Consider the following 25030-nt stretch of genomic DNA (forward strand, 5'->3'; position numbering starts at 1 on the left):
GCCTGGCTGTTAATTGTGTCCCTTGGGGCCCCGAGCTCTCAGTACTCACAGCCTTTCCTGTCCCTCGTACTGATCCCCCCCCCTCTTCCAACCTTACCCCCATCATCCAAATTCGACAGGTCTTTCCTCTTTAATCGCTTGACTTCAAAGTGCTGTTGTGCCCCAGGCCCCTGGCTCCTGGGAGACTGGAGGGAAGCCTTTGGGGCCTGGGAAGTAGGGTGAACGCGTGGTGGTGTACGAGGTGGCCTGTTAAGTTAGACAGGCACTGGTTAAAACAAATAACAACAAGTAGTTCTGCTGCTGTTTCTCATCGTGGTGTCACCAGAGAGAATTCAGCGAGGTGTAATCATGTAAGCAGGTTCCTGATGTTTGAACGTCTCTACATGAAGACATTTGAAGCCGTACTCTGAAGACGTCCTTGCAGAGATGAAAGATACCGGCTGCTGCCTGAGGAACCTGCTACGAGGTGAAGGGACCTGGCTAACGTTTGCAGTTGAATTACCAGAGTGGGGGACACCGTCACCATTCATCAGCATGGAAAGAACCCCCCCTCACAACGTTTACAGAGGCCTTGACCAGCAAACAGATCTCCATTCAGCCCTAAACAACTGACATGTTAGATGACTGCATCATTACTTCATTCTGCATTCACTGTTGTTATCATTGTTCACTCTATATCAGTGCATACATTCTCACCCAGTGTGTAAAGCGCTGAACCCCCCCCCCCCCCTGTAGGGAGAGGCTCAGATGCAGTGGAGAAGGGGAGTGATGAATTGAGCGATGCCCTCTGATCACAGCAGGGATTGTTTCTCCATTGTGGTGGTTTATCGTTATCTCTGACTCATGCTGTAAGATCAATAAATCCAGATGAGGTGATAATTCCTCCTCACTATTACCCCCGTTAAACTGGCCATTAGGAGAGATGTAGGTGTTGCCAGTTGCTCTTATTCATTGCCGTATTAGCAGATGATGTATCTGGACTCAGAATTTACTCACCAGGGAGGGCTGGGATCCAGAGCTGTAGGTTTTTCCTTTATTAAGTGTGTTTCTAAAGGGTTGATCCCGGCTGTAAAAGGCCTCAGTGGTCATTGTCTCAATCTGGAAGCGGTGCAATAGTTCAGAGGTTTGCTTTTGTCAGCACTAGTGAGGAATTGAGGTCAAACCCGGCAGCAGGTTGTGGAAGGAAAAATTGTCACTTCCTCTTGTTTTCCCAGTGTCTTCCTGTTCTCAGAGGAAGCGTTGCTGATCAAACGCCCTGCTGTTCTCTGACCTCTGACACCTCAGTCAAGGTTGTGTGATTGCTGGGGTGTTAAGAAAATGAAGTTCTGTATCCTGTCATTGGATTACTTTTCCAGCGAAAGTACTTCAACTGTGGTCAACAGAGACAGAGTGAGAGACCTGCGGTTAGATCCCTTTTAGACAGACAAATACAGTATTTTCTGCACTATAAGGCGCACCTAAAAGCCTTTAATTTTCTCCAAAACCGACAGTGCGCCTTATAATCAAGTGTGCCTTATATATGACAAAGGTTTAAAATAGGCCATTCATTGAAGGTGCGCCTTATAGTCCAGTGCGCCTTATAGTGCAGAAAATACTGTGTATGCTGATACAGTATTTTAAACCATCAATTTATATAAAAACAAGTTGAGACAGAGGCTGGAAACATTTCGGAGTTGTTGAAAACACTTGATGTGATCATTCCACAGATGAAGGGGTTCGTAGATAACAAATGAAGGTATAATGACGTAGTAGAAACGGGATATCCTCGAAAAGGTTTCTCAAAAACAGAGAAGAAGAAAATAGTCCAACAGTTTGAAGAACTATGTTCCCCAGGAGGAAGCAGCTGACGGGCTGACAGATTGAGGAGAACTCGGCATGTCATGTGAGCAGCTTCTGTCGTCCTCCTTAACTAGCTTAGGGGCTTCCATCCATTTTTCCAGAAATCGCTCATGTCGTGTTGCTTGAGCTGAAGAGGAGCAGGACCAAGCGGACCCATGAAGATATCTATTGATGCCAGTGGCTTTGTGAATTAAATGTGTTCTATTTTTTCAGCAGTTTTTTGAAGCCCCCTAAAACATCAGTGGGCCTCAGGAATTCTTATTCCGATATTGCAACCATTTTCCTCTATGATCTCTCTTGTGAGTTGGACTGAGGCGATAAATACGGTACATACTGTAATGATGAAGGATTTTTTTTCGCCATGTACTGCTGTCCTTAACAAAGCTTAGATGTTGGTGATGCAATGATATTGTCAGAGGTTGAAATATCGGCGGAGGCTAATCAATTAGTGGCTGCCTTGATATTAAAATGTGCACAGTTCCTGTGAGCTTAAATGTCAATGAATTGTTGAGAAGAGAGATTCATTTTAAAGGGAAGTGATTGAGCGGATGCAGATGAAACGATTTTTCGAGAGTGGAGTCGTTCCCTCCTTTGTTGGACCCATCGGTGACCTGGCCTTTATCGTCTCCCTCGAGGGTTCGTCCCATTGTTGTGCTTTCTCAGCCGTCTGCTGCCAAGCTCTCGTCTCACCCTTAAACTGATTCAATGAGGCGCCGCAATCCTATTGGTGCTCCACTTTTCCTGTGAAAAAGGTTTCCATGGAAACCAAAAAATAATGCAGACCCTCACCACTGTTGCTCCCCACCAGCTAATAGCTCTCTAAACAGGGGTTTCTGGAGATGCCACCTCTGCAACAGGCTTCAGGACAAATTGCGACCACTCCAGATCACAGGCATGGAGGATGCTGGTTACTCATCTATCTGCTGCTGTGGTAACACACGGAAACAAAGCGGAAGGAGATTACAGTGTTGTAATGCTTGAGGGCATGTTTGCTAAGTGAAATAGTGAATATTTTTTTTGCACGTCTCCTTCAGATGGGCCCCGTTGTTTGGCTCTTCATCAGTTTGGCTCTTCTGTGGAGTAGCCACCAATCCCCTGAGCATCCAGGGCTCCATGATAAGGTTTCATATCATCGCAACGAATCTCTTCACAGCTCAGATTAGTCCGTTCCTCTATTCAGGATTTTGATTGCCTTTTCTAGATGTAATCAGAGCCCATGTGTATTCAGTCTAGGTGAGTTTGTGTTGCTTCCGCTGTCAGTCGGGTTTTGCCTCCCGGTGATTCTGATGTCTGCCGGCAATATGTTGTGTCGGCGGGATGATGTGGCTGCCTCTATCAGCCTGAATACTCATGGGGATATTCCCCATCCCCTACCCCTGTCATGCTGAAAATACCCGGCCTGTATTTCATCATTTAATGTGGCAAGAGCTGCATGCTGTTCATGCCTCCGTAGGCAGCTCTCGCCATATTTGATGCTGTAGTTGACAGTGCCAGCGCTTTGAAACCAGCTCCAAAGTATTGTCAGTCAAAACAGTGCTGCAGCCTATTTTTGCACATGTAGAATGGAATACCAGCAGTTTAATTGGCTCTCATTGCTGTATCATTATATTTCAGCTGGGAGACACTTGTGGCAGAGCAGTTTAGAGATGGAAAAACTTTCAGCCATTTATTAAAAATTAGACGTGGTAAGACGCGTATCGCACACTGACAGTTAACGTCAGCAGACGTCAACATTCTTCTTCTCTTTTAATAATGCATGAGTTCAGATGCTCATCAGGGTCACATCGCAAGATTCACGAAGAGAGTGTGGTTTGGTTGGTGATGTTGGGTCCCTGAATGAAAGATAATTAACCGAGTGGGGAAGTATGAAGACTCTCCAGGCAGATATTGAAATGTTACCTGGCCAGAGCACAGGCCTGGGCTGCCACTATCCTTTTTTAAAAAAAATAATTGTTATCCTTTCCTTGTTAATTTTACTGTCTAGCGGAGAAGCGAAATATTCGCTCAGATAAAACACTGTCTTTAATTAGTTCACTGCCGGGAGCGAGTGCTTCATGCATAATGAATGCAAACTGACATTTTAAGTGTCCTAGAATTTTGTTTTCTTATTCTTAAGCACGTAGTCTCCATCTGTTTAAATGAATTTAGCATAAGAAGACAAACGTCGCACTTCTCTGTCTGCTTGCCAGAGCTTCGTTGTTTATCGGTTTCACAAGATAAGTTCTGACTTCTTTCTCCCTTGTGCTTCTTTCCAACAGCCCATGAAAAGAGGAGAGGAGGGAAAACCGAGAAAATCCATCAGCTTCACCTGAACCGAGAGGAGGCACGAGCAGATACACATGGTATGATAGTGTTTTATCTGTAAACGAAGCACTAATGCTCTCGACCAAAAACCACTGCTTTTATCTGCAGTGTATATTCCCACGTGAAAGGGTGTCATGAATGATTTGCACCAAATCCAGTAGTGATTCCACTCCAGCAGCCACACATATTAAATCAGCCGCAGAAACAGCGGAGAGAGAGAGAGAGAGAGGTCGCTGACAGACTCTTTTCAGTCGGATGCTGACAGCAGAGGCACAAAGCCATTGTTGCCATCAACAGGAGGTGCGTTACTGGCCGGAGCCGCTTGTGAAGCCGGTCCTGCAAACAGGCAGACGAGTGCTTTTTGTGCCTACACCATCGCAGCGGGTCAGCACCGGTCTTTGTTAGCCTCTGATTTGCATTGGCATTTTGTAACATTAGTATTCCAGACACGACTGAGTCGCCCACATGTACGGGTGGAGGTTAAAGGGGAGTTCAGACACATCAGCCACAGTCAGTCAGCACACACTACCAGAAAAACAGACAAATAAGTGAGTTTCACATTTCCAAGTGACATGTTGAATTACAGTCACAATCTTGGCTCATTTTAATTTGATAGGAAGCGACTTTGACAATAATTTTGGTTTATTACAGTCTGGCTTTGTTTTTGTTCCTGCGGGGTGTGTTTTTTTTTTTTTTACAGTATAAACAAACCACAAAGTCCAACCCCACTGAGAGGGTCATAAACTGGGAAAAAAAGAATCATCGTGGTGTCTGAGCACTGATGCGTTTTACATCCGATACACTTAAACACTCAATTTAAAAACTTGTTTACCATTATCTGTATTAGCATGATAGCTTTCAGGGACTTAATAGTCCATGGTTCTAATGCACTGTGTACTTGATCTATATTTAAAAGACATTTAATATATCTGAGGCAGCACAATGGCCAAGTGAGTAGCGCTGTAGCCTCACAGCAAGAAGGCTCTTGGTACAGTTCCCTTCTGCGTGTAGTTAGTATGTTCTCCCCCGTGTTTGCGTGGGTTCTGGTTCTTCGGCTTTCTCTCACCTCCAAAAATCCTCTCATCTACAAGACGATGGATAGATTGATGGTTGGATGGATGGATGGATGGATGGATGGGAGGGAGGAAGGAATATGGCTGGTTGGTTGACCAAGAATTGCTTTATCAATGTATAACATGCAGTCATAGGTTCCATGACTCCAGGTTGGAGTTAAATCTTAGTATTATTCTGATTATCTACTGTATTAGCATTTTATGTACATTTTCCACGGGCCCTGCTTGTTTGTGTGGGAGGACGTGTGAAACCTCGATGTCCACCCTTCCCACATGACTTGCACAAGAACAAATAGTCAAGAGACGAAAAAAAGTTGTGTTCATGTAGAATTTTAATTCATTTTATTTACTGTAAAAATTCATAATGCTCGTTCCACAAGTTCTCAGGCCAGAAAGGTGCAACCCAGACCAGATATCCAATCACTCTTCTTGCCCGTCTTCAGTTCTGCAACGTTTGTTAAGGAGAGAAGGGACCGATCGTGGTTATTTTTATTAAGAGGAGTATAGTGTTATGAAACAAGAAAATAATGTGCTTGTGTAGTTCACTGATATAATGATGATAACACTGGGCTCTTAAAGTTCTTGTGTGGTCTCCTCTCTCCATGGGATCTCTACAATCTTTTGTCATGATGACTTTTTCCATTTATTTCATTAGGAGAACAGAACATGTCAAAATTAGACGATTAAATCCTATATATTTAAAAAAAAAGGTCCAACAAACCAGATCTATTTATAATGAAGAGATTTTATCACAAAATCACACTTCCTACGGTCCAAACTGCCCGCTGACAGGGAAACTGGTGTTTGACATTTAGTGTGACTTGCACCTAAATTACAGGCCGGTGTAGCAGAATGAAAAAGGTAGTCGTTCAGTTCATGCAAAACAATGAGGTGCTATAAAGCAGTGGTCCCCAACCCCTGGACCGTGGACCAGTACTGGTCCGTGGGTGGATTGGTACCGGGCCACATAAAAAGAATAGAGAACTTACATTATTTCTATTGTATTTATTTAACTATTCTGAATGAAATTTTGTTTTGGAGACTTAACAGATTCTTTCTTCCACATGAGCCACTCCTGATGCTTGTCAAGTTGCTTGTCTCGGTCACATGACTACTTTCTTAAAGGGGCCGCTCCAATCGCTAACAGAGAATGCGATACCGCTAAATTGAAACAGGCAAAAAAACCAAAAAACCAAACCCCTTAAGAAAGTTTCTTTGCGCAGGACAAAAGAGCCAGTGTGGAGACAGAAGAAGAACCTACAATTTCAAAGAAGAAGGAAGCAGCAAAATACCAGTTTTTATGCTGGTCGTATCTTTTTGTTGTTTTATCCTTCACACCTTAAAGGCCAGTCCTTGAAAATATCATCTGATGTTTAACCGGTTCATGGCGCAAAAAAGATCAAGGACCACTGTTATAAAGGGATAATTGACTAAGACTGGAAAGGTGTTTGTTTTGGGGGGTTTTTTTTAGCCTTGCAAACAGAAGTTGACAAAACATCGTGAAGAAATGATTGAAGTCCATCTGCTGAGCGAGATGGTGACACAAATAAGTTTCGAAGCAGATACCAGGATTCCTTTGTTAACCTGAAATACAAATAGAAAGCAAAACAATCCTTTCCATTCTATAATCAGTCCTTTGTATCTCAAATGCTGGCTCTAAAATCCTTCCCTATCTGGAGAACCACGCTGCATACCTCACGCCTCTGTTAAAACAAAAGCCACTTTTTTTCTTTTCCTGCAGAGACATTAACATACTTTTGATTAGTTTTGTCTTTTTATTTGCAAAAGGGCGTTCTGATATCTGGATTCCTCTTTCATCTGAACCCCCCCAAAATGCAAACATTCACACATTTTATCTTCAAGGCTCTGTTTTCATCTTTGCTTTGCACTGCCTGCACCGACAATTAGGCGGCTCTGTTCCTCCTGCTGCGCTCCTTTCTCTGTGGTTGAACTCAGAGCTTATTAAAGTTCAGATGTGTCTGTGCTTTGCGGAGTCATCATTAAATGATACAGCTCCTAGGTTTTAAGTACGGGTCGGGGGGGTGGGGAGTAGTGTTCAGCCAACATATGGCCTTTGCAACAGGGTGAGACTGATTGCTAATTACACAAATGGCCAACCAAGCTGTCCCCCTGTCGTAAAGCGCTCGCCCCGCTCCCCTCTGTTTACTAACAGGAACTGGTGCTAAGTGGAAATGCCAAATTCAGCTCTGCAGACAAAGGCCACTCTCAACCCCATATCTGGGTTGCTGTGGAAACCAGAGCCCTTATTGTGAGGCTGGAAAGATTCCAACATATTCTAAAAACAACCCTGATTTTTGTTTGAACTACAATGAATCCAAAAGTCCGACTCCTTCGTTTCATCTTGACGTACATTTCTTCTCTTTTCCTGGTGATTTCTGAGCGTCTGTGTGTGTTTTGTGCTCTTGTGCATGTTCACATTCAAAAGTGTCCCTTTGTGCGTCATCCCCTGAGGCAATAAGCACAGTCTTTCCCTCAAACTCCCATTGTCTCTCCTCACCGAGGCCATCTGTGATGTCCGCACTCTGCAGACAAAGACCACAACCTTCATGTGAACTTGTACAGAACAAACTCCGGGGAGAGCATCGCCACCATTTCAATTCTCCTGCCTGAGGGTCGACTACAACTGAATAGAGGACAAGAATTGGGAAGCAGTATTACAGGAAATCAACTCCCGCTGCTGCTGTCGCAGTATTTATTAGACATTCACTTGTGGCGTTGTTCCTCTTTCTTGGAAAGCCCCAGCGGCAGTGTGTCATCGTCCGGAGCGCCCCGTGGGAAAACGCTCAGCTGAATCCCAACAGCCGGCCCTACAGAAGTGTTTATGTGTTCATTGTGTGCTGCTACACAGGCCCCCACTTCCAGACAGGCAGCACACATGGAGCCGGAGCTCCAACAGATCAATGTGTCATCGATCATGTGACTGTGCCTTCCATTGATCCGCTCCTGTGCAACCAGTTTGTCTCCTCGCACAACTGGATGGAGGTGCTGACACGATTAAATGAGGATCTATGTTTTTAGAGGACTAGGATCACACACACACACACACACACACACACACACACACACACACACACACACACACACACACACACACACACACACACACGCATACAGTGCTCAGCTGATATCTACTTATCACAGTTCTCCTGCTGGAGTTGATCAAGATGCCACCGCTACCCCCTTCTCCTCCTTCCAATCCCCTCAATCTGAGGAGCACAATGGATTTTCCAGCGTGAGCACGAGGAGCCGTCAGTGCAGCTGGATGTGAACACAGTCACCGTGTCCAGAATGCAGCCGGCAGCGCTGTTGACGACACATGGCCGGTCTGTTCCTGACTGCACATTTGTTCATTCTGGGAGTCTCCTCTAGTTAATCAGGCTGTTGTTCAGGAGTCAGCTGCCTGGTCAGAGGACTTCTGCCCCCGGGGTATTCACGCAATCTCAGTTCCAAATTGAGTGGGCCACAAGAGCGCCTCTCACAGGCCAACATCAGAACTGCTTTAGACTCGCTGCAAGTCTTGACGGAAATGTTTTAGGCATAGCAATTTCATCAGTGGCTACAGGCTATTGTGTGGTAAACCAACTGTGTGTGTAAAGTGTATGCAGTATATGTACTCACAGTTGAGTGCCTGAGGGTGGAGTGTTTACATGTTTCCATCCAGCATCCAACTAACACCAGGACCTTCGCTGCAAGCCTAGCTGATTCCTGAACTTCCTAACCCGACTTCTTCAATGTCGTGCTCTCCCAGTGAGCTTACGCCACACACACACACACACACACACACACACACACACACACACACACACACACACACACACACACACACACGGTGTGCTCGGCTGCCTTTCAGCTACTCTCATGCATCTTCTCACTGTGTTGTCAGTGTTGTCTGTGAGCTCAATGCCCTCGAAAGCAGCATCCAGAGCTATCGCTGCTTAGCATTCGGTACACTTCAAAGCTCCTCAGTCTGACAGCACAGCCCAGGGCTCATTCCATCCTAATTGGAGGTTCATTAAGGGACACGGTTCACCCCAAGGGAACCCCGCTCCCTGCCACGGGAGCTGGTGTCTGTGTGGATTTTGGGGGAGTTTACTCGAAGCAGCTGATAAATGGAAGTTGTGGATAAATATGAAAATGGGGTTTTAATTTAGATGAAGGGAGGTGTTGAGTGTGTGTGTGTGTGTGTGTGTGTGTGTGTGTGTGTGTGTGTGTGTGTGTGTGTGTGTGTGTGTGTGTGTGTGTGTGTGTGTGTGTGTGTGTGTGTGTGTGTGTGTTGCATTCAGAGTCATTATCAGATGGATTTAGCATTGTCTGGAGAGACAGCATTATGGCGCTGTAGAAAAGCACACCTGCTCCCGCTGCATCAGCGAGACGAATGCGCCGTCCCCGGGGTTCAGCTACAGGTGAATGTTTAGAGGGGTTACTGACATTTAAAGGGGTCAAGCTCCAGCTCTCATAGTCCCAGCTGGGTTTCTGTATTAATGATTATTTGGCGTGCAGGCTCACGCTCAAGATGAAGTGAACTGCCTGGTTGTTGCCAGGCGGACGGCGGCGCCAGTGGCGATGAACGGACACAGTGTCCTTTCCAGGCTGATGTATTGGTCCGGTGCAGTGGAGCAGGGCGGTATGGACTCACTTCATTAATCGTGTCAACTTGAAGGAGAACCACCCAAGAGAGTGCTATTTATTCGTGGGAGCTCTCCACATACGGCACAATGCCGTCCTTATCTTTTAATTACAATGAAGTGACATGACCATCATGAGTGACTGTGTAGATGCCAGCCAAACAGAGCTCTGGTTTTCTTAGCTAAACCATGGAAAAAGGCCTGTGGCAATGTTTAAAAAATTTCTCATACTGAGAAGAATTTAGGTCAGATGGGTTTCTGCTCTCATTACTGAGCTCTGGCGTCTGTTGGTTCTGTGAAGTTGATTTAGCATCAGTTCTCATTAATCCACTATCAAACGTCGCCGTGCTGAGCTCCGTTAGCCCATACCGGCAGTGGATCAGTCTTTGCCATGAGTAACAATGGGATGTTAGTGTCATGTGACATTTCATGAAGACAATCTAGACTCTTGGATGGCATTTATTTGAGACCTCAGGGCAAAGACGAGCACAAAGATCGCCGTATTGAGGACAAACACAATATTTCCATCCGGTGAGCACATTGTCTGCTGGAATAACGGTGTGCTTATTCCTGATTGCCGTGTGTGTCATGTTTGTTTAGCGTATGCGTTTTTTTGTTTTCTGCTGGTGGATGCATTTTATATATTTTCACACACCGTTGGCGAAGTAGTGGCAAACACCTGAGGCAGCTCTTCCTTGAGTCTTGCAGTAATTCTGAGGCTCCTGAGGTGGGGGCCCCTGTCTCCCTGGTCTACATGGTGCGCTCTGCAGAACATTGAGAGCGGCCGGTGATCGATGAGGGCCTGCAATCCCACAGGAGTCATGAGAAAGACCGGTTTGTTTACTCTGCACTTTCTCTGGGGGTCTCTGGCAGGTTGATTTATGCCATGCTGGTTTGCACCATAGGCTTGTTATTGGGAGCGTGGCTCACCCGTATAGTCAACTTCATTCTTAAGCATCTAATGCATTTTAATGCAGAGATGAAAATTGGCTCCAGTTTGATCCGGAGATGGGAGCAAAGAGTGCAAGGTTGAAGCCGGAACAGACATTTAGTTTGAGGAATGAGATTGGAGCTGAGCCCTGAGTGTTTCTCCAGACGACCCCCACCCGTCCCCGCCTCCACCTCCTGGTTTTCACCTCTTCGTCCTCTTCTCCAATAAATACAGTTTGCACTTTTCATTGGGGCGGGGATTGGAGAGCAGGACGGATGAGACAGGGCCTCTCCGAAGCTTTTTTCTTGTGAGACTGTGATGTATTCAAATCTCAGCACCTCCTGTGCTCTCATTATGCCTTTCAGTGGGGCTTAGGAAGGGGAGGGGTTAATTAAATCCCATCTCAGGCAATGAGGCCGTGGGTTGCTCTCGGAATACCACTAGGACGGTGATCAATACCTAAGCATATAATTATGATTTAGAGGAGGTGTTTAACTCTGCTTCTAAATCAATTTCCCATGGTCTGAGGAGGAAAGAGAAGAATGGGAGCCTTCAGGCTGCTGAGGGGAGGAAACGTTCTCATTCCATGTTAACTCAGTCTCACAGCAGACAAAGACCACCTTCACTTCTTAAGTATTGTTCATTTTTATTGTCACGAGCTTATAGTGAGAAACTTTCTTTTCAGCTTACTGCATATTGGAACTAATCACGGGTTTAAAAAAGGAACAAAACAATAAAGGAAAAACAGACTAGAAGAATTGACATGCTTTGACTTCCTGTCTGCACAACTGGCACGTTTCCATTTGAACTACCGACAGTGGCCTCTTGAGCAGTTCTAGTTTTAGATGGTGGTTTGCAGGGATTCTGGTATGCACCTCCTGACCATGAAAATGACTTAGTCCAAGGGGTGAAAGGGTCGGGGCGTGCTGGAGCCTGTCGATTATAGCCAGTGGAAGTGATGGCACTTATTATATCTGTCGGACGTGCTGCAAAGCACCGATAACGGAAGTGAAACAAAGGCTCTTCAAAGTTTCTATTTGGAGGAGGTGGTGTGACGTTAACTCGCTGTTTAATCCCATTTACGATTCCTCAGAGAAATCACAGATTAATGTCTTGTAAGCCAGACTCAATCCTGGTTATCACTGCGGAAGAGCAAATAGATTACCATGACTACAAAGCAAAGAGAGACAGTTCGTTTCTGCCAAAATAATTAATTTTCTGTTTTGACTGAGGCTGTAATTATGGCTGCTCCACAGATTGTTTCCATTTCAGCGTATGCAGAATAGAAGGAGTTCATTCCTCCAACTATTCTTAAGATCCCTGAGGAGCAGGTCTAGTTCATCTGCAGCGTGGTGGTTTATATACATGCTTTAATGGAGGCTCTGTGGAGCATCAGATATGTCTAGGTATAAAAGGTCATGGACACTGGAGTCACGCGTGTTGTGTTGTAATGCAGCAGAGACGCTCTTCATTAACCAGGAGTGCTTGCAGGATGGACCTTCATCACGAAAAGTGTATTTATGTCAGATGGCGAGTTGGCTGACGGGGCGCAGGCCTCCTGCCTCTCATTACATTAAGAAGACAGACGAGCGCCACAATGAAGGCCAGGCGGCGACTGTTAATGCACCAGGAGCCTCACATTCAGGAGTGGCAACAAACCAGGAGGTGCATCTGTCTGGAGAGGGCAGGGCTGGAAGGGAGGAGCCCATCTGACCTTTACAGCTCTTTTTTTTAATGGTCTGACTGAGGCGTGTCGGGCTGAGGCGTGTTGGGCGTGTCGGGCTGAGGCGTGTCAGGCTGAGGCGTGTTGGGCGTGTCGGGCTGTGGCGTGTTTGGCTGGTTTGACACGGTGAACCCAAACTTGTAGTTACGTTGAATCTCTGTGAAACAACGGCTCATGCATCGCGCCTGAGGGTTAATACAAGGATAGAGGGATTTTCAGTTGAAATTGTTCCAAATGAACTGACAGGTGTGCCAGTGTGTGTGTGTGTGTGTGTGTGTGTGTGTGTGTGTGTGTGTGTGTGTGTGTGTGTGTGCGTGTGTGTGAATGTGTGTACATGTGTGTGCGTGTGTATTGTATGTTTGAGTGGCAGAACTCATTAACAGTGTGAGCAGGGTATTATTTTCCTGGCAGGTTCATCTGAATGCCTGTCCAGAGCGCAGGAGAGCAGGGGGGTGGGGGTAACGGTGTAGGGGGGGTAACGGTAGAGCGGGGGTAACGGTGTGCGCCTGACAGGCCACACACACGGCTGACGTTGTGTTTTGTTGCTTCCTCTCAGGGGCAGGGCGAGGCTTCAGCGCGGGGGACGACCATGGAGGGGGACTGTCTCAGCTGCATCAAGTACCTCATGTTTGTCTTCAATTTTCTCATCTTCGTAAGTATTTTTCCTCAAAGACTCTTCATCTGGCTATCTCTGAAGTTAGTGTCAATCTAATTGATTTAAGATGGGCCCTACCCCCCTCCAGCCGCCCCCCGCCTGGTGCACTAATGGAGTCACATTTGCATTTCATTAGATGGAGGCAATCTTGATCCTATCAAACTCTCTTTTGATTACATTTTAGCATGCTGACACACATCTGAGGCTCCATGCTCAACCAAGACTTTGTGACTGGCACCTGAGTTTATCAGTCTTGATCAGACAATCAAGAGTAATCCCATTACAGTGAGCCTGTAAGACGGGGGGAGGGTCACGGTGAGAGGGTTTGTCTCTTCCCCTGCTCTATTAAGCTCAACCATCCACTTTAGTGACTCCACTCAGAAGCCATTGTTCAAGGCTGGGGTAATAACACGACCAGCCGAGTCAAGAACTAACGGTTGTTAGCGCCGCTCGGTAACGACGGCGGTTTTACTGCCACCCCTTTGTTTCTGTTCATGACTGTTCCACAGTCGAGTAAAACAGCGTTGTTCTCAAGCACATTTCAAAATGGGGTGGCGTTCATACTCAGGTGACAGGAAGTAGAGGATCTCTCCCCCCTCGACCTCCATACCTTCTTGTCTTCATCACATGACTCCCCCCAAGATGGCTTGAGTTATGGTTTTACTCTAGGAGAGGTTGCAGTTCTGTGCATTTCTTTGGTAGGGTTGGGGGTTTATTTGAAGCAGAATAGATACCACCATCTACCCCCCCCCCCCACTAAGGAGATATGGATCCTTTTCTTTGCCTTCACCTCTCACCCCAGCCTCTCACAGATTTGCATTACCAGCATGTTTTCCTGGATGGAAAGCCCAGATCTTCCATTTCCATTTATCTGATCCATTAATCTTCCATAATTTAACGTTTTGTTGAATGTTTCATGCACCACTCAGAATACAGACCCCCCTCTGCTTACCCTTTATTTTCTGAATGCAGTCCATTTCTCTTTTTTCTAACTGCTGTCTTTCACTCCTGTCTGTCAGCTGGGGGGCTCTTTCCTCCTGGGAGTGGGGGTCTGGGTGCTGGTAGACCCCACGGGCTTCAGAGAAATTGTAGCCGCCAACCCGCTGCTGTTCACGGGGGTCTACATCATCCTGGCCATGGGGGGCATGCTCTTCCTCCTGGGCTTCCTGGGCTGCTGTGGAGCCATCCGGGAGAACAAGTGTCTGCTCCTCTTTGTGAGTTGACTTTTAAAAACGGAGTTGTGTGCAGTTTTGTGACTATTATTTTTGAAACAGAAAACCAAAAAAGATACCTTCCTGTTTGTCCCCCATGCAAATCCAAAATGTGATTACTCATTCTTTTCCCTGGTCTTTTTTTGTTGTTGTTGTTGTTGTTATTGCAGTTCTTCATGCTCATCCTCCTCATCTTCTTAGCAGAACTGGCAGCTGCCATCCTGGCCTTCATCTTCAGGGAGCATGTAAGTCGCTGCTGCTTTCTCTTCAGCCTTCATCGGATCTCTAGTGACCAGCAGGAATGCATGTCAGATTTCAGCACCAAAAATGGTGTTGGCACACAGAATGAAGGTCATCGGAGCTTGAACGTATTGTTGATCATACATCTAGACTGATAGCACTGCTACATGAAAATCAAAGCTGGAAAACCAAATCAGAGCCGTAGCTTGACTTCAGCTATTCTGTTATTCTGCTGTAATGATGAAGCTCTTTAAATAAGAACCCTGTGCTAAAGAATAACCAATATTGTAGTTTCTGTTTTTACAACCAGTGTTATTGTGATGCTTTGTGGTATGTTACCTGTGTAGAATCTATACATTATTATCATGCAAACTGATTGTCTGCATTCAGTGTGCGACTGATGTTAACGACTGTTTGGTTAGAGATTCCCTGGAGAGGTTGTTGGGAGAAACCTCTGAACTAAATATAGTAAAGAGCAGAAGGAGCTCCGGTACACATAAAACACACACAGCTGCTGGTTTAGAGACATCTATCCAAAAATACCAGCCTGAAGGTTTCTGTTCAGTTTCATTCTTCTGCTCCAAATGAATTCCACTTTTCATCTAAAGTATAAAAAAGGACATAAACCAGCATTCATTCATTCATTCATTCATTCATTTTCACTACCGCTTCATCCCCTGCCGTGGATCGTGGGGAGCTGGAGCCTATCCCAGCTGACTGAGGGCGTGAGGCGGGGGAAACTCCGGGTACGACGCCAGTGCCCCACAGATAAACCACAATGTAGAACAAATTAATAAATAAACATGTTGATAGAAAGTAGCATGTCAACAATTGATAAACTAACCCTTTCAAATAAGACTTTAAAGTTTTGGTCCCCAAAAACACTTGGGAAAAAAAATAATTGTTCATTTTTGTTACAATGTTTGATTTAATGCTCACTTGCTAATTTTTATGAGCTAACGCTCAACAATGATTCATTTAATTTGGAGGAGATGCTGACTTTTCTGTGAACACCCACTCTGTGTGAAGTGATCTCCGTCTGTCTTGACCAGCGAGCGTCTCAGCTGTGGAGGAAACAGCCTCATCCCTGCAGTGACCTTAAACTGTGCTCTTGTCTTCAGCTGACCAGAGAGTACTTCACCAAGGAGCTGAAGAGCCATTATCAGGGCTATAACAACACCGACGTCTTCACCTCCACATGGAACGCCATTATGACCACAGTAAGGCCACGACACACATGGCAATGAGCTCACGTAGTGTCCTTTCTGACCAACTCATCACTTCCACCAACTGTCTGTGGAAACTGGAAAGTTTTAGTCTTGTGTCAGAGGACTATATTCTGCAGATAAAATTCAAGACATTTAGGTCAATATTCATGCTGGATTGGTACACACACACACACACACACTGGGTCGACCGCAGGCCGGCGCACACACAGACACGGCAGTGAGGTCTCCTCTCTTCTCCCTCTTGACAGTTTGACTGCTGTGGGGTGAACAGCCCAGAGGATTTTAAGGACAGCCGCTTCAAGATGATCAACCAGAACCACATAGTGCCAGAAGCCTGCTGCCAGCGTGCCGGTCAGACCGGGGAAAAGGCCTACATCAACCTGGGGCAGTGCTTATCAGGCAGTATGATGTTCCGCAATAACAAGGTAACTTGTGACATCTCTCTCTCTCTCTCTCTCTCTCTCTCTGTCTCTCTCTCTCTCTTTCATCACTCCCTCTCCATACACACCACCTCCACACCTAATTAGAGCAGGAGGAACTTGAGGGCTGACATCCAGGGGATTGCTGACTCCTCCATGGCTGATTAGTCCTTCTCCGCATGTCGGATGTGGGGGCAGAGACACCGGCATCTCTCTGCACATTAGCTTTGTGTCTATGTATTTGTGTACATGTGCGTGCAATTGTAAATTAGAATTTTTGGGTGCAAAAATAGAGGATAATAAGTATATGAACATGTGCATAGGCGGTTTGCTTCAGAGTTGCACACATGCATACTGGCATCCCAGCTTCCATATGTATGAAGAAAGCCTTGGAGTGAAATGTAATTACAGTGAAAGCTGGTAGGGAGAGGATTTTACTGCACTCTCCACCTGTTGTTTTTTTATGGCAGTAGAACAATGTGAGCTGTCAACATTGTGTGTGTGTGTGTGTTTGTGTGTGTGGTGCGTGTGTGCATGTGTGTGTCAGTGTTTATTCACACAAAAGGTTCTCGTTAAAGCTCGGTGAGGCTGGAGGCACTGTTTCCCACTCACTCAACCGGGCCTTTGTTCAGCGCCTCACTCAATTAAAGCTGTGATTTTATTTTAATTGTTTCTGTAATCGTGGACGTTTCCAGCCCACTGCATGTCTGCTGAGCGCCACATCTCTGTGTGTCCACAGGGCTGTTACTCTTCGGTGGTGGACTACTTTGAGCTGTACATCTACGTGGCCGGAGCTCTGGCCATCGTGGTGCTCACCATCGAGGTACGACAGGATTCACGCTCTGCAAATTTTCTTTGTTAATATTTAGATCAGAAGCTATTTGAGAGCTGTCTGTGTGACAACGTCTCCGTCTAGTGGTGAGAGATGGTACTACAGAAATATAGACATCTTATATTTTATTCATTATTAGATTTGTACTAATGCAACATTTAGGGTCTGTTGTACATGAACTTAGAACTGTCCAACCTGCATTTTGAACAAAACCTAAACAGAATGAAATACCTGAACCAAAGACTAGCTAAATATTTACTAATTTACTATTTATTAATATGTGGAAGTATAGAACTGCTGCAGACTAAGATTTTATTCAGCATCTGTCTTCTGTATTTGGCTGCAAGTTATCATCTCTATCACAGTTTACAGTGCATTACCATCGTTCCAGTCTTTCCTTAAGGTTAAAAAAGGATAAGAATAAAAGGGAGAGCTTTTAAAAAAAAATATTTTCTGTTCTTTTTCATTTAGATGAATCAAATTCTAGACTCATTTACAATAATTTTAAAAATTGGGAAAATTGGATTGTATGTGCAAAGCTTCCACTATGAATCCTCTAGATTCATAAAATCTAGAGGATGAGATAAATGTATGAACTGTTTTTCTAACAAATAGTAAACAAACAGCAATCCAGAATGGAAGTAGAGTCACTGTTTTGTCAGGATTAGGATGAACATATTTTCTGTCCGTTTTTAATCTCTTCTATTTCCTGTCCTCAGCTCTTCGCCATGGTCTTCGCCATGTGTCTCTTCAGGGGAATCCAGTAGAGCTGCTCAATCTGTGACTTTTTTTTTTTTTAATAAGGGCAATCCAGGAGAAAAGAACAAAATGGACACTTGTAAATTTGTTTATCCCTTTTTTATTGGCTAATTGGTAGAAAAAAAACCAAACTTCTCATACTCCTGTACTTCACAGCTGGACTTTTGAGGTACTGGGTGGTTAGAAAAAAAAATAACAAAAAAAACTAAAAGAAATACACAAACCATAGAGAAAATGGGAGATCAGGGGCAAAACTGATGTAAAAAGATTTGTGTGTAAAGTGGAAACAGTCATTTTGGACCAGGTCTTGCACAGACTGGGGGTAATGGAGGACCAGGCTTGAGGACCAGGTGAAGCCTGAGCAGAAGGCACTGCACTGACTTTTGGATGAAGAATATTTATAAAATGAAGTTGGCTGAACTGTAAAAATGTGTTTCATGTACACTTTGGCTGTTACCTGTTGACCTTTCATACTGTATACTGTAACACACTCCCTCCCTCTATATACCTTTTTACAGCCACTCCTCTTTAATGCTGTATGATATAAGCTCTGTGTGAGTGTGTTTGAGTGTGTACATACTTGATGCTCTTTTTGAATGTGTGTGTGAACTCATTTGTGAGCATGTGGCTCTTCACTGCCCCTCTTCGGAAAGCCTACCTTCTTTTTTCTATTTGTATGGTGATGTTTATTGCAGTCGTGGTTTCATGTGGTTTTAGGTGGTGAAATGTATGCGTATGCATTTGTATTACTTCTTGGAAAGTCGATGACATAAATGGCATTTCAAATGACTGTCCCTGTGTTTACTTTCTTAAACAGCTCTTTTAATAAGTGTGCTATGAAATTCAATGTAATTCAAGGTAACACAGAATGTGATTGTTGAAAGTTAAGAATGAATCTTTATCAAGTCTCATCAACTGCGAACAAGTTCAGATTTTTTCCTCCATTACTTAATACTCTTCCATTATTTAATAGATGAAGGAACTCTTGTGAGCATCGTGTGTCTCATGTAACTGCAAAACCAAGATATTAGTCAGAATAGACAGTTTCTACATTTTCAGCCCGTTGCTGTCAGTTATTGAACTTCTTTCAGTAAAATGAATGAATCAAATCTGTACAATAATATGAATGAAACATAACAGATGGATGCTTCATTCATTGATGGACAAAAGCATAATGAAATGTGCTAGTATTCCACATCGTGGCTCTCGGTGTAAATGTGATGACGAAATCAATTTCATACCAAAGGCATTAGTGTATTGATTCTTCTTGTGTAAGAAAATCTATGACAAGCAGGAGCAGCACACAAGAATCATAAATAAGGCCTCTGAGTATTTGCAGCAGTTTTAACTGAGGGGGAAAATAAAGGAAAAAAATGAAACCAAAGTAAATGAGTATTGAATATGACAACAGCAACGGCACTGAAACACCACACAGACTGAAAATAAATGACACCATTAGCTGAAGTAATCAATTAGAATTTTATAACAACAAATCACTTCAGACGTTCTCTAAAGACACAAAAACACTGTTCACACGAGCAACCGCTGGGCAGCATAGCTAAGGACTGACATTAATCATCCTGAAAGATAAGTGTTACCAAAAAGGAATGTTCATGCCTACCCTTAAATGTAGATGGGGGGGTCTGCCTCCTGGATCAAAGCTGGGAGATGGTTCCACAGGAGAGGATAACCAATAACTGCAGGCTCCCATTCTGCTTTAGAAGACTTCTGCTCGTAAGTAACCCTTACAGTGTAATGTTAAAGACATGCACATGTAGAGAAGGATTTCAAATTCCATTATGAATTTGTGTGGAAGCCAGTGCAGATCATGGAGATGCAATCCTATACGCTTTAAGTCAGAACACATGCAGCATCAAGTCTTTAGTATTTTTTTGACACGGAATGTGTTTGTTTTTTATCTATTACACATGTGAAAGAAGGCCGTCCTGGAAATCTTTATTCTGTGGGAGTTAAATGACAAAACATGACAACCAGATTCGTTGTGGTGGAGTTGAAGGCCAAGGTAAAGTCATCCTTAGTGTTTCTATGTTTAATCCCTCTAATAACAAGAGAGACACACTCTTCCACTATATCCAGTAGACAGCCATTATCTGACAGCCACATAATGAATCACATTTTTAAAAAATAGTTTCATTAAATAATTCACTGTATAGTGAAATTTTATAATTTGATCTGAAAGTTTTCCTAAGTGTTCCATGCTGCAGTGTTCTGACAGTTTTTGTGATAAGAAGACGCGCTTCCTCTATCTGGCCAGCAGGCGGCGTATGTCAAGAAAAAACCAAGGTTAGAGTTAAAAGCAGATAAAACGGCTCAGGTTGAAGTTTTAGAAGAATCACGTGTTCTCCTGTGTTTTTGCTGTATGATGTCGAGAGAGAAGGCGTGACGTCAGTCAGCACGGTGTCGTGTTCTGTAGACTTCTGGGCTGTAAGAAAGTTGTTTTACCTTCTGAACAGATGAGAATAAAGAGTCAAGATGTGGGATAAAGCTCAGAGTCTGGTCTACAGTAGAAAACTGTTTATCTGATTATTTCCACCTTTTCATTGATTATTGGTTGAATCATTCATTAGTTAATTTACAACACTTTTCATTCTTTTAAAGGTCATAACATCACTGTATGGAGAGGATTATTATCGTGAAGTTTTATTTTATGTTCCATGTGAAAACTACTGATTCATGGTCGATTATTGTTCTCTACTTTTGGAAACAAACCCTTGACATATAAAAGGTTCGATGGGAAAATGTAATATTTTATCAGCTGTTTACAGAATCCAGATGATGGTATGAAAGGCCTCCTGGGAGCTGGAACCACCCCGTCCCCTCTGTAACACATGCTACATGACACTTTTTAATTCCCAGCTAATGGCTAAATGGAAGCAGAGCTCACATTTCGGGAGACTTGCGATTTTAATCTAATATTCTTTAACACTGTAGGTATATTTATGAAAGTAGACCGGAACATATACATCTGGTGAATTTATTATCTTTAGATCATCACGTCATTTATATTCATACAGTAAAAAAGGGAGATAACTGATAACAGAGGATCTTATTCTATGTTTGCTTTGTTTTCAATCCCAGCTGCTCTACTGGTTCTCTAATGTCCTGGAGCAGAACAGACAAGTGGTTTATTTATGGGCATCACACACACTTTTTGTTGTTGTTGTTGTTTAAACTATTAATTGATAGTTATTACAACTGTAATATCTTTTTTTTGGGAGTATATCTCACATGCTATACATTCTACCTTTACCACACCACAACCTCGAATATTTTTTTATGGTTTGAATTTTCTGCAAACTGAATTTAATTATTTTTTTTAATAAGAAACATGAATTTTAAGGTGACTTTTAAGGCTGGCTTCTTTTAGCATATGTCCAAAATCAAGACCTGCTACTCTATTGTCAGCATAGTGATGATATACATATGCTATACACTGATGTATTTGTTGTGCAGCACTTTGGGGGTCTGGGCATAAGGCATCTCCAGATGGGTTTGGTTAATCATGTGGCTTTTTACGTTGGTCATACTAACCTGATATACTATAAACACAGAGCAATAAAAATGGTCGCAAAACAGTAACCAGTGACTTTATATAAACTGAATCATAAAACATAATAAACTGTACAGCATGTCCATAAAATACTGTTTTCAACTCCTCAAAACTTTACTGTAATATATGAATTCATTAGTTTAGACTTTTCGAGTTATATTTATTTAGTTGCTCACTGTATTTAAAAAATGCTGTATGATAACATGATTAATTCATTCCAGTTTGTATGCGCAGTTTATTTTTAAAAAACGCTGATTCAATAAGCTGCAATAATATAATTCACCACATGGGAGCACTTGTAGCCCTCCTGCCTCTCCTTTGGCTGCTGTGAAGTAATATTTTCATCTGACCATCATCAAGAAGGAACCTTTTGACCAACAGCACAAGATAATTTTATTAATTATTCAACATTAATTCTTGTTTTAAATGCTGATTGTTTTTAAGCTTTTATATAAGGTTGGTTTTAGTAAAACACAAAAATCAAATCAAATACTTTCTCAATTTACATAAGATATCAATTTAATGTTGTTGTTTTATATATTATTGCTTTTTGCTCATCTCACCTAGTTTTATTTCACTAAATACTCATTCTGACTGTTCATCTGCAAAGATAAAGCGTTAACTGATGCAAATTTGATAAAACCCTCAGGTTGGACCTTGAAATTAAAACAGTATGTCTGGTATTTTTGAACCCATTTTGTGCTTGACCTACTGATCAGAAAATACGCACCAGTAGCGGTGCGTATTTTCCCCCACCCCACCACCGTCTCTGATTCGAAGTGACGGCGTTGGTTCAGGTCAGGTTCTCTGTGAGAACCGAACAGCTGAAAAGTGTTACCGGTGGTCAGAGCAGGCGGCTCCTGATCCAGGTGGTTCCGTCAGTCCCTCTCGGTCCGGTCACATCCCATAATAGAGGTGATGGGTGTGCAGCCCTCCTGGTGTCGTCACATCAAACCCATTCTGCGACAGCTAGTTCACAAAAAAAGAAAACTGCTGCCACTGCTTCTACCTCTGAGATCACAACATCTGGAAATAAATCATCCTGATGCAAATATTGTGTGTTGACATACCGCAAGGATTTATTTCTGTTTGTCATGTCATACACATTGAAGCCTGCTTTCATTTTTACAGAAGAATACCCAAGTAAAGGATTTATTCTTCCTGGAATTTGTTTGTTTGCATTGACAGTTTGTGGTGAAACTTTTCGTTTTTTTTTTTTTTTTTATGCCCATGTCTGAATTTTCCATCATAATTGTAGAAACCAGATATCATTACAAAAAAGCTCCAGGGTCGTCTCTATGGCAACAAATCCAAAGTAAACAGACTCATAATACAAATTTAAGATCACCGCTCTGTTCTCAGATCAGCTTCAGGGTTAAGGTCTCCTCTCTTCCTGCCACCATTAGAGGAACTTGTTTAAAAGCCTTTAAAACACTGTTTGATTTCTTTCTTTCTTTTGTAGTTCAGGGTTGCCGTGGAGGATTGATGTTTTAGTATTTGCCTCTTTGCTCCAGTGTGTACTTCCACCAGTACATCTCTTCTTTCCTCATAAAAATTCCGACCAGGAAAAAGGGAGAATGAGTGAGTGATGAGGGAGGGAGAGGAAGGGGTGAGGGGGGCTTCTTGTTCAGTTTGTTTTAGCCCCCTGTTTGGAGAGGAAACTTTCATTGCTTGATGATTTATGAGTCGTTAGACTCCCAGGGGAATTAGAGAGTCCTTTTTCCTGCATGTAATAACCCACCGTCCAACATAAAAACTCGGGTTTCTCTTCCGTGTCGTGTTTATTCAGTGTGGAGGGTGTTGGGTCCGGTGGTGAACCGACGGGCCGGGAGAAGCCTCTGATGACCGTTCAACAGAAACCATAGCAGGGCAGAAGTTTCACATCTGCCGCTACGTGACCACAAAGCTCATGGTGAAAATGTGTAAATTTAAATATACTCTCAACAATATGGTTTGATTCACAGGGCACGCATTAAACCCCATTATTCCGCAGCTCACATGATGTTTTTGTGTAAAGGGACTGAATTGTCCCAGAGCAGTCGAGTCCCACGGAACCGCCAGCCTGGGGTAAGTCTTTTTGTGACACATGGTGCGGTGCCCGCAACATGGCGTGAAACAGGAAGTGAGCTGGAACGGCCAGGAAGTTTGTCTGTAGGGGACGTGTTGGTTTCTCAGGCCGAGTATCGCTGCCGTGGAGATTTCTTGTGTTCTCTGACTCATGTGTGAAGCATGTGTTTTCAGTCTGAAGAGCTCGGATTTAGAGGATGACAACAAATAGATGGCGCAGAATTACTCCATGTGAGAGGACCACAAAGTTGTTACAAAGGAGACGAGTAATGCTTAGCAGCCAGCAGAATCACGGTGACTGAATGAGGCCACTTCATTTATCCTCATTAGTTATCTCTGTTTGGGGGGTTTTCACTTCCCCCCTAAATGTGACCGTGTTATAAAGTTCCCTCACAGCTGGAGGCTGGAGCACTTCTGTAGCACAGAGTCCTCTCACCCTGAAGCCTGAGCCGTCATCTCGACCTGTCAATCAGGGTCCAGAGCGGCCCAATGCACGGAGTCTACTCCAGGTCAACTGTTGTGTATGTCTGACCTTTGAGCTCTGCAGTAGGGGGGCGTTTGATGCAAATGCACTGAACACGGTTGGACTGGAGCACGTAATAAATCAAGAGGATTCCTCACCACCCCACCCCCCCCATATTCACCAGATTCATAATTGAAAGCATGTGGCTGAGCAGGAAAACGACGTGCCGCTCCGGAGTGAACGGATTGAAGGGGTTAAAAACACATCCCGATAACAAATGTAGACTAACAAAGACTAAAAGGTGGGACGAGTGGACAGGCTGCGGATTGAGCAGGCTGGGCTGCACACAACTGGAGGAGTCGACGGGGTGAGTCATTTCATTGCTGACAGTTGAGGCATGTTTTACTAGTGATGTTATTTATTTTCTACCACATGCTTGTAAAGCAAAAACAAATGCTTCTATAAGCTTAACTAATATAAGATTATGCATATGCATCTTCAGCTGACCACTGTTCTCTGAAGAGACCTGCTTCCTGATTCGACCCACTAACCAGCCCAGTGGTTAAATCCACTCTGTTCCTTCAGGCTGGCTACATTTTTCCCACCCCCCTTTATATTAGCGTGTTAAAAAGCCGCACAAGACATTTCCACACACAAATAAACTTGAGTTTTATTAGCGGGAGTCAGAGAATGATGCAAGGCTCCCTCCATGGTTACAGACCACAGAGATGCCTGTCAGACCGCGAGCAGGGCATCCATTGATTGGTGGCTGCTGTCAGCTGATTGGGGGGTGGAGAGGAGGCTGGATCCCATCCATAAAGCCGAAGCCCTCTCGGGACACCTGGGAGTACCTTTGGTTGTATTCCAGGTTCCTCAACCTCTTTTTGACACTTTTCATACCATGTAAGTAAAATAAGGTCATAAGATGGGTTTGAAGCCTGTGTTTTAAATGGACCAGGAACAAAAAGATGACCAATAGGTTTGCATACTTTTATAAAAGTCTCACACTCTTCCTTACTTGAATGTAAGTCCTCTGATCATAGACTTGTTTTGACACCAGATGACGTA

At 43.7% G+C, this 25030-nt stretch overlaps 1 protein-coding gene across 1 annotated transcript in view; it reads left to right on the plus strand.

The window, feature by feature from the left end:
- The window catches only part of tspan18b (tetraspanin 18b), a 32819-nt gene extending 14168 nt beyond the window's left edge, over positions 1–18651 (plus strand). Inside the window, exons 2-9 of the mRNA XM_068314007.1 lie at positions 4098–4181; positions 13073–13168; positions 14191–14385; positions 14553–14627; positions 15744–15842; positions 16100–16276; positions 17010–17093; positions 17822–18651. Coding sequence (XP_068170108.1) covers positions 4179–4181; positions 13073–13168; positions 14191–14385; positions 14553–14627; positions 15744–15842; positions 16100–16276; positions 17010–17093; positions 17822–17869 — 777 coding nt within the window. The 5' untranslated portion in view covers positions 4098–4178 and the 3' untranslated portion in view covers positions 17870–18651. The remainder of the gene's footprint in view (positions 1–4097; positions 4182–13072; positions 13169–14190; positions 14386–14552; positions 14628–15743; positions 15843–16099; positions 16277–17009; positions 17094–17821) is intronic.
- The last annotated feature ends 6379 nt before the right edge of the window (positions 18652–25030 follow it).

This window comes from Antennarius striatus, chromosome 4 (assembly GCF_040054535.1).
Source record: "Antennarius striatus isolate MH-2024 chromosome 4, ASM4005453v1, whole genome shotgun sequence".
In the NCBI taxonomy this organism is placed as follows: domain Eukaryota; kingdom Metazoa; phylum Chordata; class Actinopteri; order Lophiiformes; family Antennariidae; genus Antennarius; species Antennarius striatus.